Source organism: Telopea speciosissima, chromosome 10 (genome assembly GCF_018873765.1).
Source record: "Telopea speciosissima isolate NSW1024214 ecotype Mountain lineage chromosome 10, Tspe_v1, whole genome shotgun sequence".
In the NCBI taxonomy this organism is placed as follows: Eukaryota; Viridiplantae; Streptophyta; class Magnoliopsida; order Proteales; family Proteaceae; genus Telopea; species Telopea speciosissima.
In genome coordinates, this window is record NC_057925.1 from 19,196,174 (window position 1) to 19,214,152 (window position 17,979).

Sequence of the window (17,979 nt, forward strand, 5' to 3'; positions counted from 1 at the left end):
GAAATGGCGCTCAACCAGTGAATGTCAGACCCTACAAATATCCCCACTTTCAGAAAAGTGAAATTGAAAAATTGGTTACCGAGATGTTAGACCAAGGCATTATCAAAACCAGCACAAGTCCTTATTCTTCTCCGGTTCTTCTTGTAGAAAAAAAAGATGGGAGCTGGAGGTTTTGCATTGACTACAGAGCCTTAAATACAATCACCATTCGGGATAGGTTCCCTATTCCAACAGTAGAAGAACTAATGGATGAGTTATATGGGGCATCTATAGTTTCCAAGCTAGATCTACGGTCCGGTTACCACCAAATTAGGGTGCATGAGCCGGATATTCACAAGACAGCTTTCCAAACTCACGAGGGGCACTATGAGTTTGTCGTCATGCCTTTTGGGTTGACCAACGCTTCCTCTACTTTTCAAGCAGTCATGAATCAAATTTTCAGACCCTTTCTAAGGCGATTTGTGATAGTGTTTTTTGATGACATCTTAGTTTATAGCCGCAGTATATCGGAGCATGTGCATCACTTACAATTGGTATTACAATGCCTTCAGTCCAATCACTTAAATGCTAAGCTCAACAAATGCGTATTCAGTCAGTCCTCTGTTGATTACCTCGGACACATTGTGTCACGACAAGGAGTACAGGTTGATGACAGAAAAATCCAAGCCATGATTGTGTGGCCTCGTCCCCACAATCTGAAACAGTTGCGAGGATTTTTAGGCCTCACGGGTTACTACCGAAAATTTGTTAAGCAATATGCTTCAATTGCTGCCCCTTTGACAAACCTGCTCAAGAAAGATACCTTTACTTGGTCTGAGCAAGCCCAATAAGCCTTTGAAGCACTGAAACAAGCCATGACTTCAGCTCCGGTGCTAGCCTTACCCAACTTTTCGAAGGATTTTGTGGTTGAAACTAATGCATCCGGCGTGGGAGTGGGGGCTGTACTTAGTCAAGAAGGTCACCCTCTTGCATATTATAGCAAGAAAATGTCCTCACAAATGCAAGGTTCTTCCACATATTTTAGAGAGTTGTTTGCTATTACTGCAGTAGTAGGCAAGTGGAGACATTACCTATTGGGCAAAAGGTTCATTATCTTGACCGATCATAGAAGCCTCAAAGACTTAATGACTCAAGTGGTACAAACACCAGAACAGCATCACTATCTCAGTAAGCTCATGGGATATTGCTACCAAATTGTGTACAGGCCAGGGAAAGAGAACGATGCAGCTGATGCCCTGTCCAAAGTACCTATAGCACAATCCAACACTCAAACTAGTGATGCAAAACGGGTGGAGTTTTTCCTTACTCTATCGACTACACAGTTTGATATTACACGAGAATTAGTAGCTGAGAACTCACAGAGTCCTGAGTTACAACACTTACACTCCCTATGGAACCAGGGTTTCCTTCGACCTGAAGGATATCATGTCAGGGGCGGCTTACTCTACTATAAGGACAGAATAGTCATCAGCTCCAATTCTGTCCTTAAGGGGTTGATATTGACTGAATTCCACTCTAGTCCTTTGGGGGGGCATGCAGGCATCTTGAGGACCTTTAAGAGAGTTGTTGGAAGCTTCTATTGGAAGGCTATGAGAAAGGATATCACCATTTTTGTGCAGCAGTGTACTGTTTGTCAAGTGACTAAGGCATTGACAACAAAACCAGCTGGTCTACTTCAACCTTTACCTATTCCCCAACAGGTTTGGGAAGACATCTCCCTTGATTTCATAACTAGGTTGCCCGAATCACATGGTTACTCTGTGATTCTGGTCGTAGTGGATCGCCTCACTAAATCTGCTCATTTTGGATCCTTATCTGCTTCATATACAGCTACTAAGGTGGCTAATCTCTTTGTCAGCATGGTAGTTAAATTACATGGGTTTCCTAAATCAATGGTGTCTGACAGGGATGCAATTTTTCTAAGTCAGTTTTGGCAACAGTTGTTTAAGTTGAGTGGTACTACTCTCCACAGAAGCACTGCATATCACCCACAATCAGATGGGCAGACTGAAGCTCTTAGCAAATGCTTGGAGCAATACCTTAGATGTTTTGTGCATGAGAAACCTGTGCAATGGTTCAAGTATTTGAGTTGGGCAGAACTTTGGTATAACACTTCCTTTCATACAGCAATTGGTATGACCCCATTCCAAGCCCTATATGGCCGACTTCCTCCTGCACTACATGATTATATTTCCGGCTCTAGTAGGCTTGAGGCTTTGGACCATGACTTGACTGATAGGACTGCCATTCTTCAAGAGCTGAAGCAGAACTTACTAAAAGCGCAAGCAACCATGAAGAAAGCTGCTGATACACATTGTAGGGACCTGACATTTAAAGAGGGGGATTTGGTGTTACTCAAATTACAACCCTATAGACAGTTATCGCTGGCTTTGAGGAGCAACCATAAGCTTGGTAGACGATTCTATGGGCCATTTCAAGTACTTAAGAGAATTGGAACCGTGGCTTATCAATTAGAACTGCCTACCTATAGTAAAATACATCCTGTATTTCACATTTCCATGCTCAAACCCTTTCTGGGAACTATGCCTAAAGAGGGTACCAGCTCCCTACCTAAGCTGAGTTTCAATCAACAACCAATTCACCTACCAATTGTTGTGTTGGCTACCTGACAAGTCATCCGCAGTGGCAGATTGATTCCCCAGGTTCTGGTCCAGTGGGAGGATTTGCCTTTGGAAGATGCATCCTGGGAGGACTATGAGCATTTTCTTTCCAGGTTTCCTACTATCAACCTTGAGGGCAAGGTTGCTTTTGATGGGTTAGGGAATGATATGACGATGCAAATACCAATTAACACAACAGAGTTAGTTGTGAATGCTCAAGATCCAGTTGTTAATAAACAGGGCCAGTTGGAACCAAGCCAGTAGAAGAGGGAGAGAAGTGTAAGAACCAAACGAACTCCAGCCTGGACCAAGGACCACGTGTTGCTATAAGAGATTGAAGGACCACCTGTTGCTGTAAGAAATTGGTTAAAGACCACGTGTGTTGTAAGGGATTTGGTTAGAAATTCTGTTAGATTAGTTGTGTGGTTAGGAACTCTGTTACTTAGTTGCAAGAGGGACTGTATTCTTGAACTATGGTCTTGTTTGGCTTTAAATATACCTGATTACAGAGGAATAAAACAAGAAAAGATTCAACTTCTGTTCTTTCACTTTCTTCTTCGTTCTTCTTCCTTTCTCTCTTCATAACAGAAGTGCATGTAACAGTGGTGGAAGTGGTAGTGGCTAATAGTCTGTGTGGATGCCATGGACGCAAGAAGTGTTCGGTCACACTGAATTTCTGTCCAGTGGTGATTGCAGATTTGGGGCATGGAAGCATGATATCTGCAACTTTCATGGGTATACAAATACTGGAGATGGGTCCTTGTAATGCTACTAATACAAGCGAAATGAACCCTAAAAGCATCAGCTCTGCAACCACCCATCACAAACCATATCAGTATGAAAGAACCTTTTGTAATTTATGCAAAATCAAGAAATCATACCTGATTTAAGTTTCTCCACTGTTAATTTGAGTTGGCAGTTGGCGATGGGCAGGGTGTGTGATGTGCAGGGGCAAAGACGGTGCTGCCCAAGGCGATGAGGTGTCGGGGCTAGCGGGTTGGGGATAAAGGACAGAGGGGGTGGAGATTAAAATCCTCTGCAATAACCGCAAGATAAAGGCACTGTTTAGGAGTTTTTCCCAAGTGATGGTGGGTAGTCGAAGGATTAAGGAGTGATTCAGGGCAAAGGTTACCTTCGATTAAAGAAGGGTTAAACACATACCCTTAAAATGTACCCAATATTTCTCATGTACCCCTAAGGTTTGGATAAATTCACACGCATCCCTTGAAAATTTTACATACACCCCTTATTTTTCAACCTAAAACTATTTAAATCCACGCCGTTAAATTCAGGCGTTAAATACTAACGGATCTGAAATTGAAAAATATAATGTACAATTATACCCTTGCTGTGACATAATTACCACAATGCCCTTATGAGAAGATATATCCATTCTCGTCCATTTTTGCGCATAGGAAGAACGAGGAAGGACCAAATGCCGTCATCTTCTCCAAATAGAATTTGACAGTGAAGTTGGGTCTCCCAGAGCCGGAGAAGAACAATTGCTGCACCCATTTCATTCTTTTCTTCTTCTTCTTCACCGATCGAAACCGCCATCACCAGCTCCACCTTCCTTCCACTATAGCCCTAACCGCTACCCAAACCAGGAAAATAGCTTAGATTCAACAAAATCCATCTGCAATCCGACCAAAACCCATTTTCCCCATTTCTAATCTCCATCGCCCGGATTCCATACCTCTTCCTCTCTCTTTCTTCGTCCCATCTCCATCGCCATTAACCAAAAATTCCATCATCACTTTGATCTTACCACTTTCCAAAACCCACTTACCGAACCCTCTCTTCTTCTCCATTTCTATTCATCTATCATGTCTAGTTTCAGGTAGTTCTCTCACAATCCACGCAAGCAATGGACACCAGATTTCACATGTTGGGTCACCCTTGGGGTGGGTAATAGCACACCAAATCTGGAGATGAAAGAGATAGGGATGAGGGAGATGGATCAAATCTCTCTCAGTTCTGTTGGTTTGTTAGTAGAAGGGTAGGGATAGAAAACAGAAAAGAAAAAAAATAACAGGAAGGAAGAACAGAATAGCTAAAAGGAACAGGGAAGAAGAATAAGAGAATAGAGAAGGGAAGATTGCACCTGAGATGGGGACGAAACCAGAGGAGGATGGGTAGCAACCGTCAACCAACTCCGGCAAGCAGAACACGAAAGTAACCCAAACCGTGAGCAATCTCAATCCCCAGAAACGAAAAATGATTTTAGTTCATATTAATTTCAACTAAAACCCTAGATTTAGCATCAAATTTTAGAATGGAGAAGGGATTTCAGAGTTCCTGTTGCACTTTTTTTTTTTTCCTTGTTGATGATGATGATGCTCTTTCTAAATAGCATTGTTACTGTGGGTGATTGGATAATTTTAGGGTTTGATTGTAGAAGAAGAAGATGATTTGGAGAAGATGCGGGTTGGGAAAAAATGTCTTTTAAAATTACAACAGGGTGATTAGAAGAAAGGATGGTTTGGCCAATAAAAAAAATTAAAGTTTAACGTCTGATATTAACGTCGTGGATTTAAATGGCATTAGGTCGAAAAGTAAGGGGTGTACGTGGAATTCTCAAGGGGTGCGTGTAGAATTGTCATAACCTTAGTGGTGCATGAGGAATATTGGGTACATTTTAGGGGGTATGTGTATTTAACCCATTAAAGAATGAGATTTCAGCAATGGCGGTAATGGCTACCTTCACAAAGCAATGGCTACTGTAGTAGAGGATGAAGGAGACCAAAGGAGTAAAGAAGAGGATAGAGAAAAGAAGAGGATGGCTACTCAAACACGATTTAGGAGATAAGGGTATTTTGGCCATTTACAAATTTATGGCCTTCTGACATCATCACTTAACCTGTTTACTCTAACGGACTGGGTATTCCGCTAGTCCCAGGGGTTTGTAAGTAAGGTTTTAAAAAACTTGGGGGCTACATGATAGGTCAACAAACATCAGGGGGTGTACAAGATGTTTACTCTAGAAATAAACAACATATAAAGAAACAAATCCTAAATATGCAAGGCTTAAACTAGGATGCATTGATGAATGGTAAATCAAGGGGATACCTAATGCAAAGATGCCAAGACAACATGGCAAACCCTAAATAACATAGTTAAAATGGGGAAAAACATGCATGAGAATCTATACATGCTAGTAAGTCACCTTGCAAACCCTAAATATCAGTGTTAGGCCTTGCTTTGTCTTCTTCGTTCAAGGATAATCTCTAGTGACACACTAGTATGGCTTCGCCCTCTCTCTCTCTCTCTCTTGAGGGACTTTAATACCTTGGGGAATTTCCTTTTGCGACTTTAATTTCTTGGGAAGGTTTCTCTCCCTTATATGGCTTTAATGCCTTGGGAGGTTTCCTCACTGCCTTAGGGTACCGAGGGACTGCTCATGAAAGAAGGGGATTATACGAACGCAAGGAAAACACCAAGAATGGCCAATATCTCCAAAAAATGGGCTCTATTGGCCTAAAAACTCATGCTTGGAATGAGGAAGAGGGTCCCATATTTATAGGAGACCAAATGAGAGGCAAGGAGCAAAAGGAGTGATCCATAGATCCAAAATTGATCTATGGATTTGTTCAGCAGATCACTTTTGGGTCCGTGTACTTCCTCGGAAGTGATCCATGATCCCTGTTGCGTAATACTAAGTGCCTCACACCAAAATCTTCTGTTCGATCTGTTGGAGGTTATGATGGGTGAGTTTTAGTGGTCTTAGTATAGGATAAGTCCTTCTTGAGAGAGGTGCGAATGTCGGTCATCGTTTTGTTGTTGTCATCGTTGGGTATGACAAAATCCAGTGTCTACATCTATATACTACCCAAGTACATCATTCCTATTGGTCATAGTGGGTCATCAACCAAGTTGAGCATGGCGCAATATCATAGAAGGATAGAAAAACCTACAATCCGGGCTTTGTTGGCATATTGGAGTTGGAGAGGAGATTTATATTTGGCATAATAGGTGGGTTCCTACAGTTGTGGGTTTTAGAATCAAAACCCCACACCCTGAAGATGCTTCTATTACCAGAGTTACACAACTCATAAACAAAGGAAACCGAGTCTGGCGGTGTGATATCTTGGAAGATCTCTTTGATCCATATGATATTACGGAAATTCTAAAGATAAATCTATCGTTATTTGCACAAGAGGTTAGACTTGAAAGGAATGCAAAGAATGGAGTCTTCTCGGTCAAAAGTGCTTATCACATTCTCTCCAATCTACTAGTAGATAAGGAGTTATCAAAGGCATATCAAGAATTTCAAAATGCAAACTAAAAAGGGCATACCCAGTGCACGAGGCTCCTATCACTACGTGGTCTGAGGAGGGTCACAATGTATGCAGCCTTGCCCCTGCTTTCACAGAGAGACTGTTTCTGGAGATAAGAAATCTGAAATGTCTCTAGTGATAACCAAGGGATGACCACAACCCCTGGCTGGAGTGTGCCATCATCAGAGTTCGTCAAAATCAATTGTGATGCAAGTTTGATTCTTAGTACAAATAGAGGTGGTCTTTGGTTCATTTGTCGTGATCATTTTGGTCATCCACTTTTTGCAATTTCTAGTCTAGCCACTTTCAACAATCCAACAGTGGGTGAAAATCTGATCGGCATTGCTAGCATTGATCTCTGAGGGCTATGAGAAACTGATAGTTGAATCTGATAACAAGGATATGATTTTTTATCTTTAGTGGGGTTCTACATCTTCTTCTTTGCAGATTAGATCCATCTTGGGGGATATTATTAGGGAGATTAACAGCTTTGCTGACTCCCAAACTAAGAGGGCACTGTTGGTGACATGTAAGGCGATGTGTTCTACTCATTCCATGAATGACTCGCGTTAATAATGAATAAAGACTACTTCTACCCAAAAAAAAAAAAAAGTATCGGATAAAAATCAAATAAAGACTATTCTAAATTTATTCCATGTGAGATGACAGTGAATTGAGATGGGCTTTAACCCAAAAAATAATATTTGAGATGGGCTACATTGAGGATTGATCATTCCATATGAAAATTTTGAATCAATTCTTTTCTATTGGATTGGGACAGGCTCAAAATGTTAAATGGGAAGGAGACTAGCTCAAATTGTTGAATTTCTATGAATTAAAAAAAAAATCTCGCTTTCCTTTTGTGGCACAGCAATGAGCAGTCTATGTGAATGAAAAGATGGACTATATTGGATAGGAACTGAATAAACATTATTTGATTTGAACTGGTTCAAAATGAGACTTCCTTATATCTCAGAAAAATTAGTGCTATGATATATCATACCGCTTCTACAAGATTGAGAAAACAAACAGAACAGTAGAATCCCCTTGGGAACTCACATCTATAAGATAAATCAAATGATATAATAAAGATTAGAAGATAGCATGTAGATAGAGCAACCTGTTTCTTACGATTGCCCCCCCCCATTGCAACTCATGCAAGGTCTTCGGCCATAATGCAAACTATTGCCCTACATCCGTCTCCATCTCTAATCCTGAAGCTCCTATTCCCCCTACGGGAGGTGTTACCAGTGGCGATGGCTGGAAAGCGAATGCACGTCGTCGGAATCGAGCCTCAAGGGAGGTGCCACCATCTCCTACCCGAGAGCAGTTGCACCACCCTCTTGCGATGGTTATGGAAGATTCTCCTACTTTGGAAGGTGGGGAAAATCACGTCCCTATTGGTATAGGATCTACGGGCTTGGCTAGGCCCCACCAACCTGGTTTGGAAGGAGAGAATATGGCTACTACCCCTATTATGGAAGCTTTGGATTCGCCTAAGATTTTGGGTTGTGACATAATGGAGATCCCCCTCCCTATGGATTCTCTTGGTGATGGCTCATACATAAATGCAAATCATGCTAGTCTCCATGCAAAAGGGGTTGGCACTGTTTCTATTTCGACTAGCACTACAAAGAGCACGGATGACGTGGCGCATAATGGTAACTCTCGTGGGTCGAACGCTGGAGCTAAGAGGGGGAAGCAGAAGGCTTTGGCACCTACTGGAGGGGGCAATCGATTCGCCATACTCACTAATCCCACTTTTGCAGAAGGGAATGGTGACACAGAAGTTGTGCATGATGGCAGAATTAGAGAACGTAGCTTGGTTAGGGGGAGACCGCTGCAGAACTCCTTCTCCCTAGCATTCAAATGATATGGCTAGGTGCGTGGAATGCCAGGGGAATAAACGACCCCAAAAAAAGAAGGGTGGTGATGGATTGGGCGGCTTTTCACAAGCTCGATCTTTTTGGTTTAATGGAAATGCGCGTGAAGCCTAAGAATTTTGAGCTTTCCTATCGTATGTTTAGTTCTCGTTGGAAGTGCACGCACAATTACTCTTGCTCTGAGGCCGGTTGCATTTGGATTCTCTGGAATGAAGATGTGGTTGAGATTACCCCCGTGGACATCCTCCCTCAAATCATCCATGTTTGAGTGTTTGTCAAGGTGACTCAGATCTCTTTCTTATCCTCCTTCGTCTATGGTGGAAATTTCGCAGGTGATCATGAGGACCTTTGGTTGTCTATTCGCAATATGAGGTCCTCTACAAACATCCCTTGGATTCTGCTAGGGGATTTTAGCTCTATAAAGGACCCTTCTGAGAAGTAGGGTGGCAGACCCGTCACAGCTCGAATGGTTCAGCCTTTCAAAGAGTGTATAAAGGACTGCGACCTCTCTGATCTCAGGAGTTCTAGTTGTAGACTGACTTGGAGTAACAAGGGCTTCGGTGATGACCTTATTTCCTACAAAATTGACCATGTTCTAATCAACTATGACTGGGTCAGTGTGTTCCCTGATGCTGCAACTCGCTTCCTCCTTCCAGGTGTCTCGGATCACAGTTCCATGATCGTGACAGTGGCCAGTAGGTCTGGGAATCGAGGTAGGCAATTTTATTTCTATAACCAGTGGACTGACCATTCTGATTTCCTTCCTTTGATCCAACAGGTCTGGTCTGAGCCTGTATCAGGTTCCCCCATTTTTGCCCTCATGGCAAAACTAAAGAAAGTCAGACAGGCGTTAAAAGGCTGGAGTAGGTCGTTGTTTCACAAGCTGGATCATTGGATTGGCTCCTTATCTCAAGAGCTGGATAGGGTTCAATCCTTATTTATTGATTCCGCCCCTGATCAGGCTTTGGTTCAGGAAGAGCAGCGTGTTTCCCTTGAGCTTCGTCGCCTCATGGCGATTTGTGAAGCTAAGCTCCGTCAGCGTGCCCGAGTCCTATGGCTTGAGCTTGGGGATGGAAATACGGATTTCTTTCATCATTCCTTGAAGACTAGAAGAGCCAGGAATAGAATTACTTCCATTCAAGATTCGGTTGGTAACACTCTCACTGATGAGAATAATATCCGCATTGAAGCTGCTCGGTTTTTTGAAAAAAATTTCATGGGAACCCCCCCCCCCCCACGGTTTGCTCCCCCTTTGATCTCCCGATTGATCGAGCCTTAGATCATGGTGATTGTAGTCTCCTCATCAAGCCCTTTACCAGAGAAGAGGTTAAAGATGTGGTCTTTGCTGGCGATGATGACAGCGCGCCTAGGGTTGATGGCTTTGGAGCCCTCTTTTTTAAGCACCCCTGGGACATCACAGGGAATGAGGTTCATGATGCCATTTCTGATTTTTTTTATTAACCTTCATCTCCCTGACCAGGTGAGGCTCTCTAGAATCACTTTGGTTCCAAAAGGGGTAGTCCAAAACTCCTTCAGTGACTACCGTCCAATCGCAGTTTGCTCTCTGATCTACAGGTTTTTAGCTAAGTTATTGGGTAATTGCCTGAAGTTAGTCATGCCCAAGCTGGTGGGGTTGAATCAATTGGCTTTCATGGAAGGGCGCCAAATTACCGATAACGTGCTGCTTTGTCAGGAATTGCTTCATGGTTACCATTCCAAGAAAGGGAGGCCCTACTTCACGGCCAAGGTGGATCTTCGCAAAGCTTATGACTCCGTCCAATGGAGTTTCTTGTTCTCTTTGTTGCTTCGCCTGAGATTCCCCCTGTTTTTATTAATTGGGTGTCCCAATGCATTGTGAAGCCAAGATATACCATTTTTGTCAACGGGGCTCAATCCCCTTGCTTCTCGGCTAATAGAGGGCTGCGACAAGGATGCCCCATGTCCCCGTTTCTCATCAATATTGTGTTGCAGTTCTTCTCGAATACCCTAGCAGCGACGGTAGAGTCTGGGGTTTTTTATTACCATCAGTACTGTGATAAAGCCAAGGTCACTACTGTTTGCTTTGCCGACGATCTCTTCATTTTTGGTAAAGTGACTCGGGCCAATGCCACTTTGTTACACAAGGAGTTTGAAGTCTTCTCTGGCTTGTCCGAGCTTTCTATAAATCAAGGCAAGTCAAATATTTTTTTCTCCAACTGCCCATTTGAGATCATGGAGTTCTTCTGTGCTACTACCGGGTTCTCTTGTGGTCTTATACCCATAAAGTACTTGGGGGTTCCTTTCGCTTCCAAGTCCCTGTCTCCTTGTGACTTCGATCCCCTCCTCTCTAAGATCGACAGTCGCCTCTGTGCTTGGAAGGCTAAGTCCCTCTCCTATGCAGGAAGACTCACTCTCATCTCTTCCATCCTGGGCAGCATTATTTCTTACTGGTTAAATTTCTTTCCTTTCCCCGCCTCGGTGATCACCTCCCTTGAGAGAAGGCTAGCCCATTTCCTGTGGTGGGGTAATGCTGATAAGGGTATTTTTAAGGTGGCCTGGGACACTGTCTGCAGTCCCAAGAAAGAGGCCGGGTGGGCTTGGATTGCGCAGGCTGGGTGAGTGGAATACTGCGGCTTTCATGCGCCAGGTGTGGCACATTGCAACAAATCATGATACTGCTTGGGTGCATTTCGTCAAACATCGTTGGCTCAAACGACATAGTTTTTGGTCAACCCCAGCCCCGACACAATGTTCGCGATCCCTAAGTGCAATCTTTCAGCTTCGCAGCGCCACCATGCCAAATATCAGGTACTTGCTCAAGTCTGGCCAGGATATCAATTTGTGGTTCGACCCTTGGCTTACAAGTGGTCCCATTTACAAGCCTGGCATGCTGCTTTCCGAAGCCTTGGGGAGAAGCATTTACTCGACTGTTGATAGCCTCATTGTGGATGGGGCTTATTGGCCTACAAACATCTCTGATCCAGCTATTCATGATAGGTGGCTCGAAATTTCCTCTACTAGGATTTTCACAAAGCTCCCCTCTGACACTGCTGTGTGGTGTGCTACTTCGAGGGGAACTTTCTCGCTTAGAACGGCCTGGGACTCAATCAGGACTCACAAGGAGCCTGTGGCGTGGTCCAACTTGGTGTGATTCCCTTCCTCCCAAACCCGTTTCTCCTTTGTTGTTTGGCTCGCCATCCTTGGACGGCTCACAACCAGGTGCAAGCTCGCCAGCTAGGGCGTGACTACAGACACTACTTGTTCGCTGTGTAATACAGGCATTGAGGATCTTTCGCATCTATTCTTCCGATGCTCGTTCTCCAACTTTATTTGGTAGTGGATTCTCCATCTCATCGGGTTCACCAACCCCTCTCACCAATCTTGGCCTGAAGTGGTCCATTGGTTAGTTGACCATTTCATCGGTGATTCTTTCATTAGCAGAGTCAGATGTTTCAGTTTTGGAGCCACAGTTTATCGCATTTGGTGCGAGAGAAACCGCAGGATCTTCACGCAGCAGAAGTCTTCTTGCGAGAGCGTTTTACGTCGGATCATTGGGGACACTAGAGGCCGTTTCTCTGGCTTCACTCCTACTGTGCCAGACAACAACTCCACTCGGGGTCTTCTTCCATCGGTGGAAACTCAAAGTGTACTTCTCTGTTCAGCAACCTTCCCTCTTTTCCTGGTTGCGCCCTCCTTCCAGCTGCCTCGCCATTAACTGTGATGGCTCAGTGTCGAATGGTAGGGGAGGATATGGTGCTATGGCGCGAGATCGTATGGGAAGAGTCATCTTCACCATCGTAGGTGGTTCTAGTGACAATAACATTTTACGTATGGAACTGGAGGTTGTGCGGTATGGGCTTCGCAGAGCTAGGGACATGGGCTTTCAGAGGGTTCATGTTCGATCTGATTCCATGTGTGCCATCCAGATGATAAATGGATCTTATAGCGCTCTGTGGTACTGCCTAGGGCTGCTGGAGGATATCCTTGACGTGAGGACGGAGTTTGATTATTGCACTTTTACGCATGTCTTTAGAGAAGCCAACGCTTGCGCTGATTTCCTTGCGAGCTTTGTAGACTCAGACCAAGAGATCCCTCTTTACTTGAATAGCCTTCCTCAGGCCCTCACTCACCTAGTTGGGGAGGACGCAAGAGGAAGAAGATACCAAAGACTGTAAATTTTGTATTATTCCTTTCTATTTAATGAAACTCCTTTTTCCCAAAAAAAAGAAAGATACTTTAACTCCATCACTATAAGAACAAATTACCTTACAAAATGATTAAAGACCACCAAATTTTTTCCCTTAAAATTACTCTTAGAAAACCAGAGAAGCCCAAAGGAGTTCTAATGGAGCTGATTTTAAAAAAAAAAAAAAAAAAAAAAAATAGAAAATATTAAATGCTTTAACGATCATATCATACAACAGCTGATGATCCATTGTTAATGGTGGGTTCCACTTTTCTAAACATATTCCCCTGCTTCATCGTCCAATCATCCTCTTCATTATACACATAAGCTAAACCGCCGTGCCGTGTCTGATCCATCCCTGCCATCTCGTCCTCTGCAGATATCCTCAACAGCTTCAACCGATGAAGAACATAAAACAGAGGACCCATGGTGACACTCACCCAACCAACAGTCACCAGAATCTGAATAATGTGAGCAACCAAAAGCTTTCCACCACCACCCATTAACAACCCATAAGGTCTCCCTTCCGCATAAACCTCATTAACATAAGCTTCCCTTGCGAACAGAGCTGTAAATATAATCCCCCATGCCCCACAACCTCCGTGCAGCTGCGCCGCCTCAAGTGGGTCATCGTACTTAAACTTCTCTGCAAGCTTATTACAACCAATCAAGACCCAAGCGGCCACGAACCCACAAATTATTGCCGCCCATGGCTCTACAACAGAGCAACCGGCGGTGATTGCTGCAAATCCACCCAAAAGCCCATTACAGACATCGGTGACGTTCCAGTGACCAGACATCAATCGTTTCCCAAACAAGGTAGTGAGCGCCGCCGTACAACCTGCCAATGTCGTCGTCACTGCCGTCCGTCCCACAGCGCTCCATTGACCGTAAAATGTTCCGGTACTGTAAGGCTTTAGGATTTGCAGAAACGAACCTGGGTTGAATCCATACCAACCGAACCAGAGCATGAAAGTACCCAGAACGACTAAAGAAGCACTGTGTCCCCGCATGGCCACAGATCTGCCGGCATGGTCGAACCTGCCGATACGTGGACCTTCGATTAGTGCTCCCCAGAGACCAGCAACCCCTCCGACCAAGTGAACGACGCCGGAGCCGGCGAAATCGATGACCCCAGAACCGAGTAATAAGTTATCAGCTTTAAAAGCACTGGCCCAACCATTAGTGGACCAGATCCAGTGAGAGACAACAGGATAAACGAAACCCGTGAGGAAACCGGAGTATATAAGATAAGAGACGAATTGGGTTCGCTCTGCTATGGAACCACTGGTAATGCCGGCGGCAGCGATGGCGAATGCCCATTGGTACAAGAAGTGACTAAAGTCATAACCTTTGGTGGGGAAGTTATTCAGGCCGAAGAAGTGACGGCCGATGAAACCATTGGAAGGTTCTCCAAAGGCGAAGGCATAACCGAAGAGGTAGTAGAATAGGCCACCGGCGGCGGCGTCAAGGACATTGGTGAGCATAATGTTCATGGTGTTTTTGGCACGGACTGAACCAGCGCAGAGCATGGCGAAACCGAGTTGCATGGAGAAGACAAGGTAGGCGGAGAAGAGGAGGTATGTGGAGTCGATAGCATAACTTGTGTCAGTAAATTTGTTCTGTACTTCACCAAAGAGACCGCAGATGTAATCGGCCGCGGCGGTTGAATTGGTGGCTCCGACGAGTTGTTGGCCTAGTTCGGCGGCTGAGCAGCTCAGGGCTGTTGCCATTGTAGAAGAGAGAGTAGAGAGTTGGGAAAGGTAATTCTTTCTCTACGTACCTTTGGGAGTCCGATTCCTATTTAACCATCTTTCAAGTTTGCTGACTTCCGTCGTAGGGTATTAATTAGTTGTAAGTAGTAGTTTTGCCGGCCCGGGGGGAGGTGTGGTGAAAGGGTAATTTGGTAAGGTAAAATCTCTAGTTTGTTTGAGTTTCCCTCATTGGGAATTAGTTAGTTGTTTAGGTAGTAGTTTTGGAAATACACGGAAGGGTAATTTGGTAAGGATAGACACAGTTTTCCTTCAGCCACAATCCTTTGACAGAGGTGCTTCGATGGTTGTGAGAGTGTATCTCCCAACAGTGGAGGGGTAACTTCGACCATTTCAATATAGGGAAATGTTTTAAGATCCTAGGTAGGATAGTGGTTGAATCCTTCCAGAATCTTCGCAGAATCCTGCTTAGTGCAAGTTTGAGAACTCTGTGAGTGACGTTTATGGTCCGTATTGTTCTAGCTTTGCTTTTCCAAAGTTTCCGGTCCACCCCGCCCCGTGTGAGGGAGAAGCCCTGAGATAGAGCTCTAACTGAAAGGTCCGCCGGTCGTACGGTTTGGTGAACCAACTGATGGTCGCTTCTCTAGTTGAAGTATCGTGCCGCTTTTTCATTGCCTAGGTTACACCTTCGGAATACTCCACAAAGGGATTTCGTTGTTTAAAGGCTCCTTTGTTTTCGAGTAAAATTTTTCATTGTTTCAACTTTCAAGAAGTAAAATGTGAAATAAAATATTAAAGGTAAACTATACATCACCCTTAGTTTTCAATTGAAACTCAAATCACCCCTATACAGTAACGGTGTTAATCTGCTGTTATTTATTGGTGTGAAAGAACTATTTTCTCTTGTACTAAAACATTAGAATTAAGGGTTTTCTATAATTATCATCTCAAAATCTTTATTATCTACTATTACCCTCCCAAAAACTTTCAAATAACTGTTACCCCTCTCTGTTGCATACTAATAACTAACTGACCCTTACCGTTACATTTTCGTAATGGAGAGGGTTAATCGTGACAATTTGCCTTTGTCACAGATTTTTTAAGACCAAAATACCCTTTTGGGGTGGTAATTGTTAAACAAAAAAAAAAAAAAACCCATCACCGTCCCTTCTCCTCCTCCTTCTCCTTCTTCTTCTTCTTCCTCCTCTTCCTCCTCTGCAACCCCAACCCCAAAATGTGGCTGCCATCAAACCAAAATCAAAAACCTTGGACCGATAGAAAATTCAGGTTTTTTTCAGGCCCATTTGAAAAACCCAATTAAATTCTCACCCACTATAAGTGGCGTCTAGAGTACCCTGATGTGGGTATTCCAATAGTTCTTGATTTCATTGTCCCGTTCTTCCGGGTAATCTACCAGCAATTAGAGACCATCTAAATATTTGAAAAAAGTCCCAAATGAGTTCATACTGGAAGTGCTTTCAGATTCTCAATTAAATGTGTAATCGAAAAGAATTGATGAGAAGGAAAGAGAAGGGGGCTTACTTGTTTCCAAGTAAACTATGGAGTTTGATGATGAGCTCATCTTCTTCTTCAGTAAAATTGCCTCTTTTGAGATCAGGCCTCAGGTAATTTATCCATCTTAATCTGCAACTCTTTCCACAACGCAGCAAACCTGAAACACACACATAAATGGAGAGAAAGAGAGTAAGAGAGGAAGTAACGACATGGGTTTTCTCTAGCTTGGCTGATTTGGGTTAGGTTAATCCTAAATGGGTTACCTGCGGCTCTGGGGAGAGATCTCCAGCAGCCCTCGCCATGGGCTCTGTTGTAGTTGATGAGGCGCTGATCTTCTTCTTTGGTCCATGCACCTTTGTTGGTGTGGGCTTTCTCACAGCAAGGAGAACGACCCATCTGTCTATCTCTCTTCTATGTGTTCTGCTGCTGCTTCTTTTATGTGTTTTGTACCCTTTTAATTAGAGAGAGAGAGGATTTATGGAAAGAAGTACTAGAACAAAGGAACGAGAGGATTTATATGAGGAAGAAACTCTTGAGTACCAATTGAGTCGAACCCTTTCGTGGGCATTTGACCGACTTAGTGAGGAAGACGAGTAGTTACAAGATAGGATCAGAAAAGAGATGCTCAATGCTGAATGGGATTTGGTAGCTAGGTCTACTTTTTCATGAGAGTTAAAAGAAATTAAACGAAATCTCATCATTTAAACGAGAGGGAGAGGGAGAGAGATTTCTCTTTCCATATTTTTGTTATTTGATTTCTGTAAAGGTTGTTCTAGAAAGAATTTGATCCAGTGAAACTGGTTTTATGCAGAGGAGGAAGAAGGAGGAGAAGGGACGGTGATGGGTTTTTTTTTTTTTTTTTTTTTTACAATTACCACCCCCAAAACCCCAAAAGGGTATTTTGGTCCTAAAAAATCCGTGACAACGGCACACTGTCACGACTAACCCTCTCCGTTACAAAAATATAACGGTGGGGTCAGTTAGTTATTAGTATGTAACAGAGGGGGGTAACAGTTGTTTGAAAGTTTTTTGGGAGGTAATAGTAGATAGTAAAGATTTTGGGGGTGATAATTGTAAAAAACCCTAGAATTAAATTTATAATACTACCCTTCCTTCATCTTCAACTTAAAATACTCCACCCCTTTCCTGCAACTCCGCTGGCAGCACCAGCACTGCCACCGCTGCTTCGCCCTAGCCCTAGCCCTATGGTCCATTCGTATCTCCCGTAGAAATCCCGCGGGGAGGGACTAAAAAGAAAATGGTGCAAAGTACTGGCTCTTGTGTCTTAAGCAACATTAAAACTCTTTACGAAATGCTCAGAGGAATCCGCTTCCTCTTAACCATGAGAGGGGCAAAGATCGAAAGCTCTCACGTTTTAATCAGAGAATTAGAATGGAGAACCTCAGAAGTCAGAACCCCATCACTGCATCATCATCCCAATTAATTTCTTGGTTCAACTTATTCCTTCCAGCCTGCGATCATCTTCAGCGGCGGAATCATGTTTTGCATCATCATCTCTCAAAAAGGTTTCCTAATCCATTAATGATGGCAGCAGCTCCCTCACTTTAAACCAACTCTTCTCAACTTCTTAATCTCACCTCCCTCCCTCAACCTTCTCAACTTTCATAGGCGCCAATCTGTGTCACCCACCCACCATAGTCCGTAACCAAGAAAATCGTTGGAATCCACTCCTTCACGAGTTCAAATTCCTTTACTTCCTCAATCCCCTTCAGGCTTTTTCGTCTTTTGAACCCCACAATCTCTTGCATCTTGCTTCACAAAGAACTGTTTGTTTTTTTCTTGCGA

The 17,979-nt window shown here is 43.6% G+C and overlaps 1 protein-coding gene and 1 pseudogene across 1 annotated transcript; both read right to left on the reverse strand.

Moving 5' to 3' along the window:
* Window positions 1-13,135: 13,135 nt before the first annotated feature.
* LOC122641442 (ammonium transporter 1 member 1-like) lies at window positions 13,136-14,714 on the reverse strand. The gene has a single exon (XM_043834677.1). It carries the CDS (start codon window positions 14,677-14,679, stop codon window positions 13,174-13,176), a length of 1,506 nt encoding a protein of 501 aa, XP_043690612.1. The 5' UTR covers window positions 14,680-14,714; the 3' UTR covers window positions 13,136-13,173.
* A 1,289-nt stretch (window positions 14,715-16,003) lies between these two features.
* Window positions 16,004-16,615, reverse strand: LOC122643379 (annotated as a pseudogene).
* Window positions 16,616-17,979: the final 1,364 nt, after the last annotated feature.

Coding starts and splice junctions, on each gene's coding strand:
- LOC122641442 (XM_043834677.1), bottom strand. CDS start 14,679: ATGGCAACAGCCCTGAGCTGCTCAGCCGCCGAACTAGGCCAACAACTC.